General features: G+C 38.3%; 2 protein-coding genes across 2 annotated transcripts; one reads left to right on the forward strand and one right to left on the reverse strand.

Moving 5' to 3' along the window:
• Positions 1 to 743: 743 nt before the first annotated feature.
• gucy1a1 (guanylate cyclase 1 soluble subunit alpha 1) lies at positions 744 to 7,520 on the reverse strand. Its single transcript, XM_054604914.1, has 8 exons — positions 7,281 to 7,520; positions 7,000 to 7,067; positions 6,383 to 6,468; positions 5,567 to 6,282; positions 3,722 to 4,207; positions 1,921 to 2,064; positions 1,206 to 1,360; positions 744 to 922 (listed from the first exon to the last, which is right to left on the reverse strand). Exons 1-8 carry the CDS (start codon positions 7,518 to 7,520, stop codon positions 760 to 762), a joined length of 2,058 nt encoding a protein of 685 aa, XP_054460889.1. The 3' UTR covers positions 744 to 759.
• Positions 7,521 to 12,606: 5,086 nt separating this feature from the next.
• ufsp2 (ufm1-specific peptidase 2) lies at positions 12,607 to 17,697 on the forward strand. The gene is made up of 12 exons (XM_054604803.1): positions 12,607 to 12,691; positions 12,882 to 12,972; positions 13,815 to 13,998; positions 14,082 to 14,148; positions 15,131 to 15,285; positions 15,434 to 15,626; positions 15,872 to 16,018; positions 16,136 to 16,300; positions 16,387 to 16,511; positions 16,611 to 16,687; positions 17,012 to 17,136; positions 17,240 to 17,697. Exons 1-12 carry the CDS (start codon positions 12,689 to 12,691, stop codon positions 17,324 to 17,326), a joined length of 1,419 nt encoding a protein of 472 aa, XP_054460778.1. The 5' UTR covers positions 12,607 to 12,688; the 3' UTR covers positions 17,327 to 17,697.
• The last annotated feature ends 1,289 nt before the right edge of the window (positions 17,698 to 18,986 follow it).

An 18,986-nucleotide genomic window follows, 5' to 3' on the forward strand; every position in this document is an offset into this window, starting at 1 on the left:
CTAACATGAAACATCTGTGATTTCGCCCGTATATTTCCCATAAGGCACCTTAATCTGTTCTGCATCACATCATTTCATAAAATGAGTTCATCTCAGTTTAAGACGACTAGATGCCTCCTAAGTCTTTGACTAACTTTATCATTTGCTTCAGCATTTCTAAAGTCATTTGAGTTTTAATCTTGATTTTTTTTTTCTGCCGTACCAAAAATCCAAGGTGCTTTCAGCAGGTCTGGACAGATGTGAATGGACCATTCAGATATTTACAGAAAGCAATCTTGATAAAATAAACAAATTTGTTAGGCAACATCACTTTTAAGATCAACATCCAAAATGTATTTCTATATCATAATAAACAAGACAACATATTTAATTCTTTACAGCAAACTAAACAATCTACTGACTCGTCATGAAAAACGTTGTGCCCTTTTTGGCCACATTTAGCACGTTTTATGTATTTTGTACCTCCTTAAATGTTAAAATTGATAAAACAGTCAAAGAAAGCCACTTTTCACATCATATCTATTTGCAGAGTTGACTCATTCTGGAAGAAAAATGAAGGAAGTGAGTACTTCTCTGCGCTACAACTGTACAAATGGATAATTGTACTGAGACGAGACTCATGTTTGACAGCAAACTGACATGTCTGTAATTAAGCAGCTGCAGGAGTTTGACTTATAGGCTTGACAATATCAATATCTAAACGTCCTCAACCAAAATATACAAGGTGTTCGCACTGTGTTTACTGGATATGTTTCATATCTAACTTTTTTGGGCTCTGCAGCAGCTTGACTTCCTTTCAGAGTCAGTTTTGAAGGACTCCTCCAAAAAGTAACAAACACCAGGGATGTCTTCTGGAAAGTCGGCCGGAAGCTCCTGTCTGCTCCTGGGTACAAAGACAAACTCTGGCCGATCCTTTAGCAATCTGGGACAAAGAGTATATAAAATAAAACATGACTCCAAAAACAACATGGCAAATTATTTGACACAAGAGGAAACACAGTGCTGTTCTAAAAGTTGAGATTCCTGTCTAAAGCATTGTTGTTGTTTTTGTCTCTGCAGCAGCAACTTCTGGAAGCGAACAATATCATATAGTATTGGCTCATTAAAATCTGACATTTACTTGTTTTTTGTGTCTTTAAGTCAAAGAAAATGTTTTACGGTTATGCAGGAATTATTTGTAACCTGTATTGGCTGTGTTACCTCACCTGTGGGTTGTAGGGCTGATGTTAATTTTATTAGGCAGGCTGCCGGATTCAAACTTGTTGGCCAGTGTGACATTGTTCCCAAAAAGGCAGTAGCGAGGCATCCTCACCCCAACTACACCAGCCAGTACAGAACCAGTGTGGAGGCCAATACGCATCTGAGGGAAAATACATCTATGATATATACATCTCATTTATTTATATATCTATGATAAATACATCACATTTATGAGTGGGTCCCGGTTTTGTTTGTATCATGCATGCACATGACAACACACAGCCTGCCTTCCTTTTCACGCTATAATGCTCATCAACAGTTGGTGGGGGTAAAGTGCAAAAAACGTAGCAAATTGCCAACAAAGGCAGTGAATTTAACAACTAGCAGGTAGAAATGGATGTAGTTTTAAGCATGCAACATGTGAAATACTTTAAATAAACAGCATTGGAAATGTTTTATGAGGAAGGAAATGCACTCCCATGCATTTTTTATGGACTGACACTGATTTATTTTTATAAAAACAAACGTATCTAAAAATAGTAGATAATTCCAAGACTTGAAAACATGTTCACTGACACCAACTCTATTGGAGTGGGGATCATTCCTGTTAAAACAGAAGGCTTTTCTTTTGAAACTTAGAGTATGAAAACCCTCTTGCGTTGTTAGAAGTTACATGAAGTTGATAAATGAGTATTATGCTGATCAATTCTTGACCCTTACCTGTATTGGTTCTCCAGTCGGCGTCATAACTTCGTCTGAAAGCTCCATCATCATCAAGGCCATGAGTGCAATTTGGACAGCGTGAGTCTCGCTCTCCTTGTGTAGGCCACCAGCTACACAGTATGCATCACCAATGGTCTCCACCTGAACACAATAGATGATCATTAATAAGAATTTCTCACCTAGCAACTGAGAAAGAGAAGAAGATTTCAGAAGCTGTGTGTGCACCCTCCTACCCTCCTTCCTTATCAGTGAATCTACACAATGCTCTAGTCCTAAAAGTATGAAATTTATCAAAAATCTACTTTGCCATGAAGACATTAAAACCTTTGCTCAAAAAACACAAATGTGAAGAAGACATTCTTACATTGTGCAGCAGAAGACAAAGGGCTAGAAGCTAAGGAGTAATAAAACTTAAATTCTAATAGTACTTGATCCCTGGTCATATTAAAAAGTCCAAAAGGGTTTTCTTCTTCGTCTTCCTCTTTGTACCTGTAAATCTGGACCGGAGAGCACTCAACAGCTATGCGACAGAGACAAAGTGAGACTATTTTTAGGCTAATACATGTGGAGTGGAAACAGGGTCCTGAAGGAACCTCTGACTTCCTAGCGTTTTACGAGATATTTGTCAAACATGCTGCTCTCTCTGTTATGCTTCCATGACACCTTGATTACATTATCCAACCTCCCTGTAGATTAGCAGCCTTTGGCAGACACAAGAGTGGTTGGTTGAGCTAAAGCCTCATTCTGTCTTTTGAACCTATTGAGGAATAGTTTATTATTTTGTTTTAAAAGCATTTAATGTGAAGGTAAATAAGTTAAAATTATAAATAACTTGATGTAATAAATAATTTATTTGTCAATAGACAGAAACATTAATTTGTTTTTTAATCTGTGAGCTACTGTGATTTTGAATTATTAACATTTTGATTAGGGTTTTTGTAACAGTTACCTTCAGAAAAACATCATTAAAAAACGGTTTATGTGTTTTTAATGTGCTATAGGCCGGACCATCGCTACTGTACCACTGAGGACATTTATAATGCTTCTGGGAATTTGAGGAGCTTTGAGGTTGATTCTGATCATTTTAGGCCAAATATAAGATACATCAGTATCAATAAGAACATAAATATCACAATAACAGAAGATTTGATTTGTAATCCTCCACCACAATTACATACTGTACCTGACAGTGCAGAGGTGGCCTTAGAAAAACATTTAGGGAGAACCAATTTACAAAGAATATAATTGACCTTCAACTGTTAATGAATTAATAAAATCTGAAATGTAATTTCTTTAAATACTCTTGCTACAAGGTACCTAAAGAATTTTATCAAAACTGTTATTTGGAAAAGCTTTAAGCATAAAATAATATTTATCAAGGTGTAAATTTAAATTTGAATGTGGTAAATTATCATCAGTATCGTCACTTCTTAGATTGAATTAAAAAATATATTGGTATGTTAAATGTGACTTAGTTTTGACCCTGTTATTCACACTTTGCCATAATAAACCTAATAGTTTGCCATAATGACAAGATTGTTCATCTGCTAATGGTGCTTGTCTCTTGTCCCTTGATACTAAATACTTTTGATACTCAATTACATTTTAACATTTTGTGACAAAACGTTATGAACGTAACTGACTTGCCAGCTACTTCTGAAATGTCTTATATATTCTCAACACAGCAGTTGCAATTGAGAAAAAATACATATAGGTTAATGGGTTAACTTTGTCATCAGCTCTTACAAATCAAAATAATGCTCAGCAGTATGTATACTCGTATATTCCATTAACCTACCTTATAAACATCAAGCTCTCCACACTCGTGGTCAAACCTGGTGTACAACTCGCTAAGCATGGTTATCACTTGCATCGGGGTACAGCGTGAGCAAACAGCCGTGAAGCCGACGATGTCAGAGAAGAGCATTGTGACTCGGTCAAACTTCTTGGCCTGCACCGTTTGGCCCTGCCACAGCTGCTGCGCCACAGTGCCGGGGAAGATGGAGAAGAGGAGGTCCACTGTCTTCTTCTTCTCCTCTTCCAGTGCCTGGTGAGCGTGCTCCAAGGCTGCCTTGGCCTTCCCCAGACGCTTCTTCAAACCGTCCTGGGCTTTGGCCTGTTCCCCCACCAGCACGACGTCACGCAGTGCGTTATGTATAGGGATGTCTGACAGGTAGAGGCCGCGGCCTGTTAGCTCCTCCAGCTTGTCCACACATGGTGAGCCCAAGAACAAGATGGCGTTGGACTCTGAAACATAGATCATCTGACCTTTGAGGTCCATGAGCTGCAACGAAAGATCAGATGATGAGTAATGTTTATTTTCCACCAGCCGTCAGCAACCACAATAAACAATGTCAAAAGGTTTATTTATGCTCCAGTGGATGAAAATAAATACCATCTAACCCAAGTAATTGTATTACTAGCCACGGGGCGATATATTGGACAACTACTATTGGAAGCTTTGCCTTTTTAATTTTTTACAGACATTCATGATTCCCAGAGGATGAATCCATCTGACTTTGGGGATCCTCTGACTTTTCCTTTAGGGCCACCATTAGGTGACATTTGTGATTCAAAGTTAAATGTCTCGACAGCTTTTGGGGAATTTGGTGCAGACATTGCGTTCGTGAACCTTTGGTGATCTCCTGACCTTTCGTCTGGCGCCATCATGAGGTCAAAGTTTAATTTTTGGCTCGAAATGAATTACATTCCCATTAACATCAACTGTCTCGAGCTAATTTTAACATTGGCATGCCAATACCTTAAGTTAAGGTGGTTTAAATGGCTTTAATGATAAATAATACATTAGCCATTACAAACCTTCTAATTCCTAACAGTAACTTGAAGTATTTAAGGATTCAGTATTGAAACCTTATTGAAAGACTCTATTTTTCCTATCTTCCATCTTTTCTTATTATTCTAACACCACCCTTGTTCCAGTTATAACATTTACCTCACCACGACTGCAAAAGATCAGTGATATTTTTAGACCTCAACTTTTATCACGTGGTTTTCTCATCTCAGCCACACTCATGTAAGTCTTTTGAAATGTTATAACAACAGTGGCTAAAAATGCAGCTGCAGGAGTATTTTGAAATTTGTCACATATTTAATGTTGAACATGCATTTCAGTCAGTCATGTTTGTGAGTACTGGACTTGTCAGCTGCGTAATACATCATGATCCCCAGATGCAAGAGACTGAGACCGTTACTGATATTTACCTGTTTTGATTGCTCTCTGTAGCTTCAGTAAAACTATCGCTGAAAGACTAGTGTTATAGTAGTTGAAAGCATCACTAGCTGAATGTTATTATACCACTGCCATGTTTACTCACTGTTATATATTTTTTCTCATCATGAAGACCAATTGCTGTGCACCCTCACATAAATAGCACGAGCATGGCTGTGCCTTTGATGGATGAAATGGTTTGACATTTGCTTCTGATCTCCGTTGGGGGTATAATGTTGATCTCTACCTCAGGCCAAGTGCACCCGAGTACAACACTAATAAGCTCTGCTGCTTATAAATAGCATCATTTTTTCTCTCTATTTTACTATCAAGACAATGACTTGAGGACATTTTCTGCCTCATTAGTCAGTGACGTCACTTTTGAAGTTATATCTCCCAGACATGTGGACATACCTTCCCTGTGTTATCTGCGATGGACACTCCATGCTTGATCCGAATGATAAACTGTGTGTTTAGCATGGTCAGAATACCTTGAAAGGTACATTTGATCTGGGGAGAGACAATAGAGAAGTGTTCTTGGAAGGTAGAGGACCGCCTCAGTCCATCCTTCCTGAGAAGTCTCTTCCGGAGCCCGTGTCCTATTTGTATCAGAACCAAATCCTGGTCCAGGATCAGATGGAAGGGGAAGATGGTGGAGAACAGAGAGGTAGGAAGGGTCCCAGCTGAGGTAGCCCGCAGTGGGCTGGGGCTCAGATTTTTAGCATCCTTAACTACAACTGTGTACAGAAGACTGGGCTGTGGGCTGGACTTCAAGATGCTGTCTCTAGCTCCGGCGGGGTCCATCAACACATCCACAGTGGTGTGATACAGCAGGCGGGCAGCAGCTTTGATGACTCCAGGGAAGAAGAGCTCAGTGGTCGGGCGGGGGTTGAAGAAATAGACAGTAAGCAGACCTGCATCCTTGTCTAAGCACAGCACCGAAGGTTCGTTTACACAATCCTCTCTGTCCGGGTTGGGCGGCGTGCTGCTCTGTCTCAACAAGACATTGAAACTGTTGAGGAAGTCGTGGAGAGCTCCCCCCACCACCCTCAAAATGTGTCCGGCCTCCTCATAACACATGTTGAAGAGCTCCTCGCCAAGAGCGACTTTCAAAGCTTCCATCTGGATTGCTGTCGGACATATGAAAGGAAATAGGCGAAGATCAGAAGCCCACAAATAACGAATTTTAAATGCAGAATTTTAAAATACAAATGACATATTTAGCGTTACCTGTTTTGGTTGAGTAAATGTTCATCATTTCCACTAAATGTTCCGGCTCAGTGCAACTGTGATAGTCCGTACAACATGTTATTGGACTGCAAGACACAAATATCAAAGTCAGACCCATAAATCACTCAGTGGACCATATTTTTGTTCAAAATATCTGACTGGAGTGGCGAAACAATTGCTGTTATAATTTCCCAAAGCTTAAGTCTTTCAATGTTTTATTCGTCTGACCAACAGAACACAAAGATATTCTGTTTACTATCATATGACCGAAGAAAGAGCTGCAATTTTTTTTTAACATTTGTGACGCTGCAATCAGCCTAATCTTTGACAATTTTGAAGAACTGAATTATATGCTTAACATTTTTGATAATGTGTTTTTCAGCAGATTTTTAAGGGATCTCTCTACCTCCTGGTATCCATAGCAGCATGGCATTGCGTCTCATTGTCAGTCAAAACAAATGTGTAAGGGATGTTGATGTAAACAGAGGGCCAAATAACGCAGTCTCATCTTTTATGTCACGTAATATGTCTGCAGCAGCAGCAGTAGTAAATAAAGCAGTCTAGGAGGAGTAGTGTAGTTATTATGGTGGCAGCTGTATTTAAATCACACGTGTTACCTTTCAGAATCCCTGGTTTGATCTGATAGTCTCATCGTTCGTTGGAGGGCAGTGTGCAGCCTTCGAAACTGTATGACAAAGTGTTCAGCGAGTTAAAGGTCATCGTCTGGCAAAAAAACTGAGCAGCAGCTTGAAATGCAGGAATATCTTTATCTTAGTGATGATGTCGGTGCGTTGAGGCAAACATGCAACAAAACACACAAATGTAGTCGAGCTGTTTAAATATATGAAAAACATACTGTAGTTCTTGCATGATGTGAATATCAATTAATAAAACTCACCTCGGGACATACCAATTTTCGGATGCTCTCCCCAAGTGTATGCAGGTTAACTTTGGCTCTGCTTGTCTTCTGTTGAGGTAGATTCTCACCTATTTTTACGTGCACGTCCTTAGAAATAGGCAATAAATCCGCGGCGTCAGTTGAGCGCTCCTCAAAGTCTCCTTGCTCAGTATTTCTGGCGCTGCTGGAGAATGGACACTCTCCAGATATCTTCAGATCTTTCAGCTTCGCGCAGAACATCTTCCCCGCTGTAAAAAAAAAAAAAAAAAAAAAAAAAAAATGTCTTGTCTCTGTTCTTCTTTATCTAATTTCGGAGGGAGACGGTCCTGGTCGAGCAGCTGCGATCTCTGGGAGAAATTCCATCATCTGGTGTGCTCATCCAATATATCTTCCTCCTCGTAACCCGCTGATTCAAATGATGAGCACCAAAGCCAGAGACCACATACAATATTCATTGAAATCTGCACGGGCAAATGATGGCAGGGAACTATTACTGCCAAAAGCCAATGAGCAACTGGAGAAAAAAGAGCAGTAGGCCAATCCATGCGCACATGGGGCTGGTGTAGCTGAACAACCTATCAGCAATGAGAACTTATTTCCAGGCGACTTCTCACATGCAGGGGACTTTTTTATTTAGATTTGCCTATTGACTGGTACCCATGCCAGACAACCATATTATACTCCCATGGGACTGTGTGCCTGTGTTGTGGAATTTTATGCATATTTCTAGAGAAATTATTTTACCTGATAATTTACATAAAATTGTATGACCCTTCTCTCTCTCACACATATGCACACACACACACACACACACACACACACACGCACAAACCTAAACATATATCCCTACATTACAACTTCCCTGCTGTGTTTCACATGTGAAATACCTGTAAATTGACAACTGCCTGATGTTTAAGATTATAAATAGCAATGGTTCCCCAGCCACTTAGTGCTTTTATTAAAGCTCAAACAACAGGTCAACAAGGTTTTCTTCGAGAGAGGACTGTATATTGCACAATCCCCTACAGGACCAGCTCCTTCGCCCTGTCTCTTCTTTTAAATAACCTTTCAAATGAAGTAGTCGTACAACCTGGCTTCTGAGTGCCTCTGAAAAGTCAGAGACGTGAACACTACTAATCCACAAAACATTAGTATTCATCATCACTGATAACAGTATTTTTATTGTGTAGGGCTGCAACCAACCATTTCATTGTCAATTCATTTGCTGAATACTTTATCCCAGAGCTTAAGGGGACGTCTTCAAATTAGCTTACTTGTGAACCCAAAGATATTACCTTTACAATTGTATAAAACTACAACGCCAGATCCAGCTTTTTTTAGGGCATTTTTCCTTTAAAAATTACTTAGAGGGGAACTTTCAAAGTAAGTTTCCAGGTCTTGGAGAACACCACTGCATATGTGGGGAAAGCATAAACACTTTTCAATAAAGCCATTTCCTCTTTAACATGTCTGTTAGGTTATTTACATATATATATATGTCACAGAAAGCACTGTGTGAGTTTAAGTCTGACATGAAGAGGAGACGATTTGTTTTACTTAAGATCGTTAAGGAAATGGTTCAATGATGATTAAAGACTACATGTTTCGTGATCATTTATCAAACTCATGTCAAAAATAGATTTCATTGGCCATGATGAGGCTAGCGCACTGCTTGTTGGCCTTGTTTGGTCTGAAAAGAGCATTTTCATAGTCTAACATAATAAATCCATTTCAGTGCTTAAATAATGAACAGCTTTGTCATTCGGGAGTTTTTTCAAATTTCTCGCAGGATATCTCTGGATGAGCATGCTGCTTACATTGGCAGTCTTACAACGAGGCCCATGCAGGATGTTTCTACCACATGACAAAAAAAGTTGAAAGGCTAAAGATTAAAGGTGGAATCCTTCCATTCGCATCCAGGGTGGCCACCCTCAATGCAATTCATTAAACTGCACATTTAGAGATATGCAAGTTATTGTATCAGGGACACTTTAATGGTTAATTATGATAAATGATGAGGTTGTGGTCATGAAAGTCGGAATAAGGAAGCTTTAGGTCTGCGGTAGTGCAAACAGCCAAATCTGTCCCCCTAACAAAATTTGGCCGCATGAAGTTTTTCCATTTCTAGTTTTGTTGTATATCATTTTTCATGCATCTGTTTACTTTGTAAATACAAGGCTTATGTAAATCACAAATATGTAGATATGACTTTTAATAATGTTACATCTAATAATTATAATGAATTCCCAAAATGACCACTTAGGCTTCTGTGCTACAGTACATTCTATTTTAGCCGTTTGAACAGAGCAACTCAAGGTACTGTAAGTAAATCTATAACCTCACATATAAAAAATACCTCCAAAGCTTCAAACCTAGTTTTTGACTCCTTTTTTTTATGGTTTTATCCGAGTGGATAGATGGCAGCCTATTAAAAGTTATGCATATCTTTATTTTACCAGGACGACAGAAACAATAACATTATTTTAACCATAAATGAATAAATCCAACTTCATTATTAACCCAACATTTTCATCAGTTTACTGAACACAGAGTTGAGCTGAAGTCGATCACATTAGAGTTTGCTTTTGGTTGAATGTGCTGCTGAGGTCTGAACGTCAAGCTCTCATTCACGACTATAAGGGGGCACTAAGAGGTCATGGACTAAATGAAAAAGAAGAGAAGAAGTGTGCACAGGAAGTAGAGCAAGAAACAAGTTCTGTGAAAACAGGCAGTTGTGAAATAAGTAGCATGATAAGTATAGATATTTTATTCAAGTAATAGTAGCAGTACTACAATCTAAAAATACTCAGTTGCAACTAAATCTTAAAAGAAAAAGTACACAAATATCAGCAAAAATGTTAAAGTATCAAAAGTAAAAACATTCATCATTCAACATAATTTGACCTCAGTTTGTCTATTATTATTACCGATGCATTACTGAAGCTATTTGCTACTTTATGTAGGCTACAATTTGGAAGTTCATTCTGTATGAATATTTTATAAAGTGATTCAATTGTAAGTAAACTTTTAATCTTTAATGTAACTACTAACGTTGTAGAATAACTATATTTCAATTTTAAATGTAATGGGGAGCAAGCATAAAGTAGCATTAAGTGGAAATACTCAACCTCAAATCTGTAGCACAGTACTTGAGTAAATAAGACTTAGCTTCATTCTGTGAGTGGAATCTGGTATAGCGTTGAATAGTTTTTTTCACACCTCTTTTGTCTCTCTGAGGTTTTCATAGGTTGAACCTGTTCATGATAATCAATGATGAGAGCCTAAAGCACTTTCTAAAGAGCAAACGATGTGTACTTTACATCAAGATATTTCCATCGGACGCACTGCTCCACTTTTACGATTCATTATCCAGAATCAATATCCAGCTGGGTTTTTATTTTTTTTAAGTGATCAAACACCAACAGTAGTCATGATGTATGAAGTACAAGCAACATTGTGATGATTGTTTATGAACACTTTTTTTATTCCTTTTTTTTCTCACTTCCCCTAAATGCTGACTTTTATTTTTTTTCCACAGGAACTTCACAGCCATGACTTCAGACGGTTACAATGTATATACTCGAGCTGCACTTAGTTTAACAAGAAGAAAACCTTTTATTCAGGCAGATTGCAACATTCAGGCACATAAAGCACTTTAAAAGATACTTACAGTAAACCTTTGATAATGTTGCATTTGTGCACTCCGGCAGATTTACAAGTTGATCCTTTTTAGCTCTATGGGTCAAAACATGTCCACCAAACTAATGAGCATTTAAGACAATTTTTTTCCATTTTTTTTTTAATTAAATGAACATACTAAACAATGCAGCAAATGTGTCTGTAAGCTCATAAGTCCTGTTACTACAAACCAGCCTTATGCACTGAACCTGTTAAGTGTGTTTATTCAAATTTAACTGACAATCTGCTACATTTAGACGATTTATTTTTAAATGCTTGTGTGAGATGGGCCATTTGAGCTCCCAGTTCTCCTAACAAACCCCTGATGAATTTAAACAGAAGCTACAGAAGCAATATTGGAACAAAACATGATTGACCTAAAACTGACCTCATTTCCAACTCTGCTTCCGGGCATGTGCTTTATTTGGCTTTGTAATGAAGAAAAAGAGTAGTTAGTATATTTGAACATCTGAATAAGTGTAACAGGGCTGTACTGTGAATGTGTTTCAGCAGGTCCTTTCATCTACAGATACCCATGAAGTTGAAGCATAATTCATATGCCCAACGTTGTCCTCTGTTTGGGGAAAAGCAGTTCAATATGTACTGGTATCTGATTTGTCTACAAGTGCAGCGTTTGATGATGATTTTATTTATGGTTTTTGATGGTGTGCTGCAAGCATAATAGTTGGAAAGCTCCCACTTCGACATGCGTAAGAGCTACAGCATCTCTAACCCAGTGTCTGCTCACACTGCCTGGCCTGGCACGCATGGCTGCCATGTAGTAGCCTGAGGCAAACAGGCAATGCACTAAGAGACAGGGTTTTATGTATGGTATGTTACTTGTTACTCTTTGCACTCTCCTTGCATTATTTATCCTTGTATTAAACAAAGTAAATTTAAAATCCATATAAATAGCTTAACAATAAGATAAAAATATAAGAATGTCGACGCATGTTTTCAAGTCGGGTGACACAAGCATTGATGCTGGAATAATCAGATATAGTATGCCTCACTCAATCCTAGAGCAGAACCAGCATGGAGATTCACATGCACATACAGCATCACTACAGGAAATGTTATAGTGCATCCGCAGTGAGCAGTATGATTGTGTTTGAAGCTACGACGCCAATAGAATGTGTTTGTTATTATTATTATTATTATTATTATTATTATTATTATTATTATTATTATTATTATTATTATTATTATTAACAACAGGTGTTATTATATATGTACCCCAAATGTAGGCTTGACCTATTCCCACTTTCAAGTGCTCAACATTATGCCATACCAATAAAGAATTGGCTCTCTGTTGTTTGCTCATATAATTTGTGATGCTCCTCAGGCCTTAAGTTAAAAGCCATTAAATCTGTAGATTCTGTTATCACAACAAGTTTTTTTATAATTATCTGTTTACGCAAATGTAGATCTTTCTCAACAGACAATTGAATGTTAAAAAAAAAATCTTAGTTGAATTAAACTGAAAACATCCATGACATACAGAGTGGGAAAAAAAACTAATGCATCTTTACTGGGAAAGGAAGGCACCGCAACGCAATCCAGCAAAGGTACTAATTACGAGTTAACATGAATGCACCATAAGTGGGCGGGGCCAGTATGGTCCAATAGGATGCAGCAGCCAGAGACACGTTGAACAGCCCGGACATGTCAGCCTCCACCGCGTAGAGAACAGCAGCTAGTTTAGTGATTCTACTTTACTGGACTCCACTATGGTGAGTTTACTTATAATTCAGCATAACGAGACATTATTTTCCCTTTCTGTCCAGCGTTATGTTTTTACCAGACTACTTACAGCTGACAGCGGCTTCTCGCTTCCTTGTTGGCAGTCTACATTAACTTTATAAACACTGCTGTTCTGTCTCTGTTATTTGCTGTTCTTCTTATTTACTGTTCTTATCTCAGGTTGTTGTGGACTCTCAGTCCTCCGACACAGGGACGATCCTTCGTGTCAGAGGGCCGCTGGAGTTCAAATGTCAGCTGGACAGCACAGATGGTATGTTCATAGACATGTTTTTATGCTACTATACATTTTAATATTTAAGTTGGATAGCATACGGTTTATTATGAAGCAATTAAAGTCGTACTATCATGATTTCAGTGTCTTTAGTGCCTTGCTGTTGTGTGCTCCTCGCTTGCTGTATCATATATGTATTGCCAAAATTAGATACATCCGAGAAAAGCCCCAAAATGTAACTTTCCTAACACTACCTGCAGGCCAGTATTTTAGTAATATTGAGGTCAACACATCAATATCCCCTAGTGGAATCATAGCCTTCCTAAAAATACATTTGACTTGATACCAAAAAATGCTGCAAATGATATTTCCCTACACGATTGCTTTAATGCTGTTTCAAAGCCTTCCCCATAATGCCAGGAATACAATGTTTCTGAAGAATTAGGAAATACCATTAGTTTGATTTACATATTTGTCTTCAACAGTAAACTTTGATAATTTTCGCTAACCTACTATGTGAATTGTATCTGTAATAGTAGAATGGAAACTTAAATTTCCCTGAAACAAGAATATTGGTGTCCTCAGTGTTTGCTTAAAGGAGGTAATTTTATGCAAACTGATATCCACGATAAAGAAACAAGCAGGTATGGAAGAAACAGGTAGAAAAAACAGTAAACCAAATAAAAGCTAAAGATAAGTTCATAAAGTGACACATTTAAGGATGTGCAGGGGTTGCATAACATGTTTTAAATTTGACTAAAAGATAAATACATGGCAACACCTATGGTAGAAAGAATGATACAATACCAGTAGGGAATCAAATATAATTTTAAAACAGTGTAGTAATTGCTAATGGACTAATATTGTCTGTCTTCTTTCAGCGCGGCTCATGCACAAAGTCATCTCAGGAACATTCGAGAGGCTTCAATCTCAGGTGAAATCTGAATCATGTGTTCTGACAGTCTGTGACAGTCCTGTTATTATTTGGCCAAACAGAGGTGTTTACGCAACACCTGAGGAATTAACTCCAAACACACTATGTGAAGACCTACATCAATGGATTCAGTAAGTTCACTTTTTAAAATCTTTAAAATCCTCCACTTTTTGTTATTTTCTCTGAAATCTAATTCAGTTTTTATTTATTTCAGGTCAGATGAACAAGAGGCTGCTGGCAAGAGGTCTTCAAAAAAGAAAAGCAAAAAAAGTTCAGCAGTGGTATGTACATGTTATGTTTATTGAGATGTTTGTTTTTATCCTCTACTGTACCAATAGTAGAACACATATGAACCACTAGGTATCTTCCACAGCAGCTTAGCAGTGTTTTGTATTGTAGATGTAACCAAAGAATGACTGTAGTAATTCTTTTCATAATTAATTAATCAATCTTCTGATTTTTTTCTCAGTTAATTGACTAAAAGCTTGGTTAGCAAAGTGTCTGAGAAAGTGAAAAACACCCTTATTAATTTCCCCAGAGCCAAAGTTGAGGCCGTCTTCTTTTATTTGACCAATAGCCCACAGATCACCCAAAGATATTCAGTTTTGTTTGTGATAATATAACATAGCAGAGGACGGTTTGTGTGCATCAAACTCTGGGTTATGAGCCCAGCATGGTTTTGCTACACCTCTCTGCTGTTTCCCACCAGATGGGACACAAACACAGAATCCCTGTCTCAGGAGGCCAGCGTCTCATCCATTAGGCCACTGGGGCTGGTACCACTGGCAGGTAGCCACTGCTCTTCAGTGGTATTAACACTGACACTAATATACTTTTTAGGTTGGTCTTCTATGCAAAGGGATAGCAGTCTTTGTGTGAAGTACAATCAAGGAATCATGTTCAGCGCCTGCCTTATGTTGTTAGCCAACACTGCACATGCATTGTGTAGTTTAGTATAGTCTAGATGTCTTGTTTTGTCTGACAAACAGTCCCAAACCCCAATATATTCAGCTAACTATCACAGAAGCCAAAGGAAAAACAGCAAATACTCATATATGAAAAGCTAGAACCAGTTATTATTTTAGCTTTTTTGATAATTCAATTGAATAAACAAGTAATTGATTACAAAAAAAGTTGCAGATTAATTATCTGTCGATTGATTAATGAATTTAGCTCTAAGCCTAAGAATTTTCACCTATGCCTTACTGACTTGATGGTGTCTGTTTGCTTGTGGTTGAATGTAAATTCACCCTTGTCTTTCAGAGTGTCATTAACCTTCGTCTGATGATGGAGGCGACAAAGAAAGGTCCCCTCTCGGCCCCGATCCTCAGCAAAACAGTTACAAAATCCCACTTCCTGTCTACAACTCTTCCTGTGGACTGCGTCGTCCTTACCACCTTCAATGAAACAATCAAAGAGTATGTCTTACCTTAAAAAACATTTCATATCACTAACCAAGCTCTGAAATTGCACTGCATCAGTGTGAGTAAACTTGAACTCACCATCACCAGCTGCTGCCATGAATAGTTTTGCTCACTGTCAAAGGTTTTTCTTCTGGTCTTGCAGTGCCTTTGGGCGACTGTTGGAGGCGCTGACTCATCAGCTGTGTGAGATGGAGAAAGTGACCTTGCAACACATGAAGGGGACCACACTGCTGGTACCTGAATCGCTCCACTTCCTCCTTCCAGAACGAAAAGGGCTAGTGACCGTGGTTTACCCTGCAGGAGTGCCTGACAGCCAACTGGAGACCCAACGTAAGGTAAGACTCACTGACTGAGAGTCTTTAAATTCCCAAACAAAAAGGCAACTTGTTGAATAGAGATGAATCCTCAGGTTTCATGAAATCCAACTGTTTATCCAACACACAGTGGATCCAACTCATAGTACTTGCATGAAACACTGCCGTAGTTAAAGCATGGAATTGTCTTTGTTTTACTCCTGATTTATGTTCTTTTTTAACATATATATATTTTTTTTTACTGTACACAAAATCTGTCTAAGTAGGAACTGCATCAACAGTTTGAGCTACCAGATGACTGGCCCTATTTGAGAAGAGCCAATGCTTACCACTTTCCCAATGACCCGTACAAAGATGGTTACCTCCGAAACCCTCATCAGGTCCTCACACATCCCACGCTGGACAATGGAAAGGTGCATCTTATCACCAGATTAAAGTCTGTCACACTCTCCTCTTTTGAAGATGGATATTGAGACATCCTCTGCATGGAACCGTAATCCTGTCTTCCCTGATGTGTGTCTTTTTTCAAGGTGTACTTGGTCCAGGGGATCTACAGCTATCACCACTACATGCAGGACCATATGGATGACAATGGCTGGGGCTGTGCTTATCGCTCCCTCCAGACCATCTGCTCCTGGTTCCAGCAGCAAGGCTACGTGGAGCGGGCCGTGCCAACTCACAAAGAGATCCAACAGGTACAGTATTGGTCCTGTAAACATGACTATCACAATACCATGGAAATGTCCACATGGCCCCTTTCAATGAGCTCTCACCTTTCCAGGCTTTAGTGGATGTCGGAGACAAAAAGGCATCCTTTGTTGGATCACGCCAGTGGATCGGATCCATTGAGGTTCAGGCTGTTCTGAACCAGCTGCTTGGGGTCACTTCCAAGATCATGTTTGTGAGGTGTGTTGTAAGAGGCCTATTGAGAACGACTTGTGTGATGATGTACTGCAGTTACATATTATTTGGATTCATCCGATGATAAATGTTCGTTCTCTTTAGTCAAGGTTCTGAGTTGGCATCCAAAGGCAGAGAACTGGCCAACCACTTTCTCACTGAAGGGACTCCCATCATGATTGGTAAGCTGGATTTCTGAAGTGTTTCGGAACGGTTCCTCAACTATCCTACAAGCATTTAGCATTTAATTCAACTTTTACAGCTTTACAAACCTAAAATTGTGTGTACATATTTAAATATAGTACATAATCTTCAGAAAAACAATAATATTACATAAACTATAGAAACATGTAATTGACATCTGGTTACAAAAAAAGTAGTAATTGTATCCAAATCATACAAAGACATACAAATCTTAATTCCTTAGAACTAACAGAACCTTGGTAAAGGTTTTTCCTAAGATAAATGCAAGCTATGTTTTCATGTTACTTATTTCTGTGTTGCAGGAGGGGGAGTTTTAGCTCACACTATTCTAGGTGTGGCGTGGAGTGAGACCAGCGGGCAGATCCGCTATCTGATCCTAGATCCACATTACACAGGAGCAGAGGATTCCCAGGTTATCACAGACAAGGTAACTGTTACAGGCATCTACACTGGCTGCATTTATCTCTGTAAAATACACATTTTCATGTATTGTGCTATGTTGAATATGGTATGTATGTTATCTTTACCAGGGCTGGTGTGGCTGGAAAGGACCAGATTTTTGGGATCAAACTGCGTATTATAATCTGTGTCTGCCTCAAAGGCCAAAGGTAATCTGAGGCTCTCACAACATTTCACACAGAAATGATCTGAAATTGGTAAAGCATTCGCAAAACTTTGGAGTGTTATTGCAAATTTGAGGTATTTCTGTAATGATGTTAAATTTCTTGTAGTTCATTTTTTTCAGTTTTTGTCAAGTGCTACATAAACCATTGTTTTACAATAAAGTCACAACAAGAGATGGATGTAATTTGGATTTGAAAAGAGAAATTAATCATATCATGTAATTATTAAATAAAACAAAGGCTGGTGAAATATTTATACTAAATAGGCTCATTTCATTCAGAAATATAATGCATCCAGGTCAACAGAGTTTTGTTATTGCTTTGTTACCAGTAGACAAATGGCTGATTTTACAAATAATTAAACTGTACGGTATATTCTGTCCTCAATTTCTCCATTTTTTTTCGTTTCTTATTAAATTTTCCTCTTAAATTACAGACTAGAACAAAAATGATTAGCCGATGAAATGAAAAGGAATAGTTTGGGCCCATTTTCAATCGGAACTGACAAATATTCCCTGATTCTAGCTTCTTCATGTATGAGGTAGTAAATGGAATGTCTTTGGGTTTTAGACTGTTTGTTGAATGAAACAAGCAATTTGGGAAATTATAATGGGCTTATTCACTATTTTCTGACATTTCATTGGCAATATATACAGATAGATATAGATTTGGTGGTGACTAAATTATAATGAAATCCTCATTTAGCGGTGGAACCCCTGGAAACATTTAAAGGATCGCCAGGTGCCTTGGTCCTACTCTGAGAACTATTTGGGTTTGTGCTTGAATGCAGCCTGTCTGACACAGCAGCTTAATGGCAAACAATCACTCCCTGTAATTGAGTTTTGACAACCAGTCAGTTGTCAGAGTCAAGTGGATATTTTTCAATACTCACTAGGCATAATAAAATGTAGAATTTTCTTAAAAGTATGTAGAACTTAGACAGGACAGTTCATTTTCCAGAAACTTATTGTCACTCTTTGTGATTTCATCTCCATGGGCTGATTGTGTAGCTATGGGACTGCCACAGAAATAACCCCCACTCAATCCCCATCTCTACCCATCGTGCATAGGCATGCAAATTCTATGACAGTGTCCAGACACAGGTTTATGCGATGGATTCACCCAAGACCTATTGTCCTAGGCCATTGGCATTTCATTAGTGTGTGTCACTTCTAGGTCTAACAATGTTATTAAGAGAAAACCCGTGACAAATTATAATGTCAGGGGACGCGCCTTCAGATAATCCCCTTTCTTGTTAATGGGTATGCACTAGGGGGAGCAGTTACTTTGGCATAATAGATCCCAAACGAAAAACTAAATGGCCTCTTGTCTATTCTTCTACCAGTTCTGATTTTTGATGTGTTTAAGTGGTTTAAAACTTTAGCTATAAAAGACAAATTACGGCAGTGTAAATTCTTTTCATTTGGTTTCTCTGTAAGATCATGTACTGTGCATATGGTGCTGCTGGCAAGCTGCCCATTAACCTGATTTTATCAATATATTGATGCCTGTCCCCCAAAAAATTTTTTTTCGAAATATAAAAAAAATTATAATTCAAATTCACCAAGTAGAAAGAAAAATATTAATACAATTAGCCTAAATAGTTCAACAAACTCACCAATTTTTATAAATTGGAATCAGAATAAGTTTTATT

This window comes from Anoplopoma fimbria, chromosome 9 (genome assembly GCF_027596085.1).
Source record: "Anoplopoma fimbria isolate UVic2021 breed Golden Eagle Sablefish chromosome 9, Afim_UVic_2022, whole genome shotgun sequence".
NCBI classification, from domain to species: Eukaryota; Metazoa; Chordata; class Actinopteri; order Perciformes; family Anoplopomatidae; genus Anoplopoma; species Anoplopoma fimbria.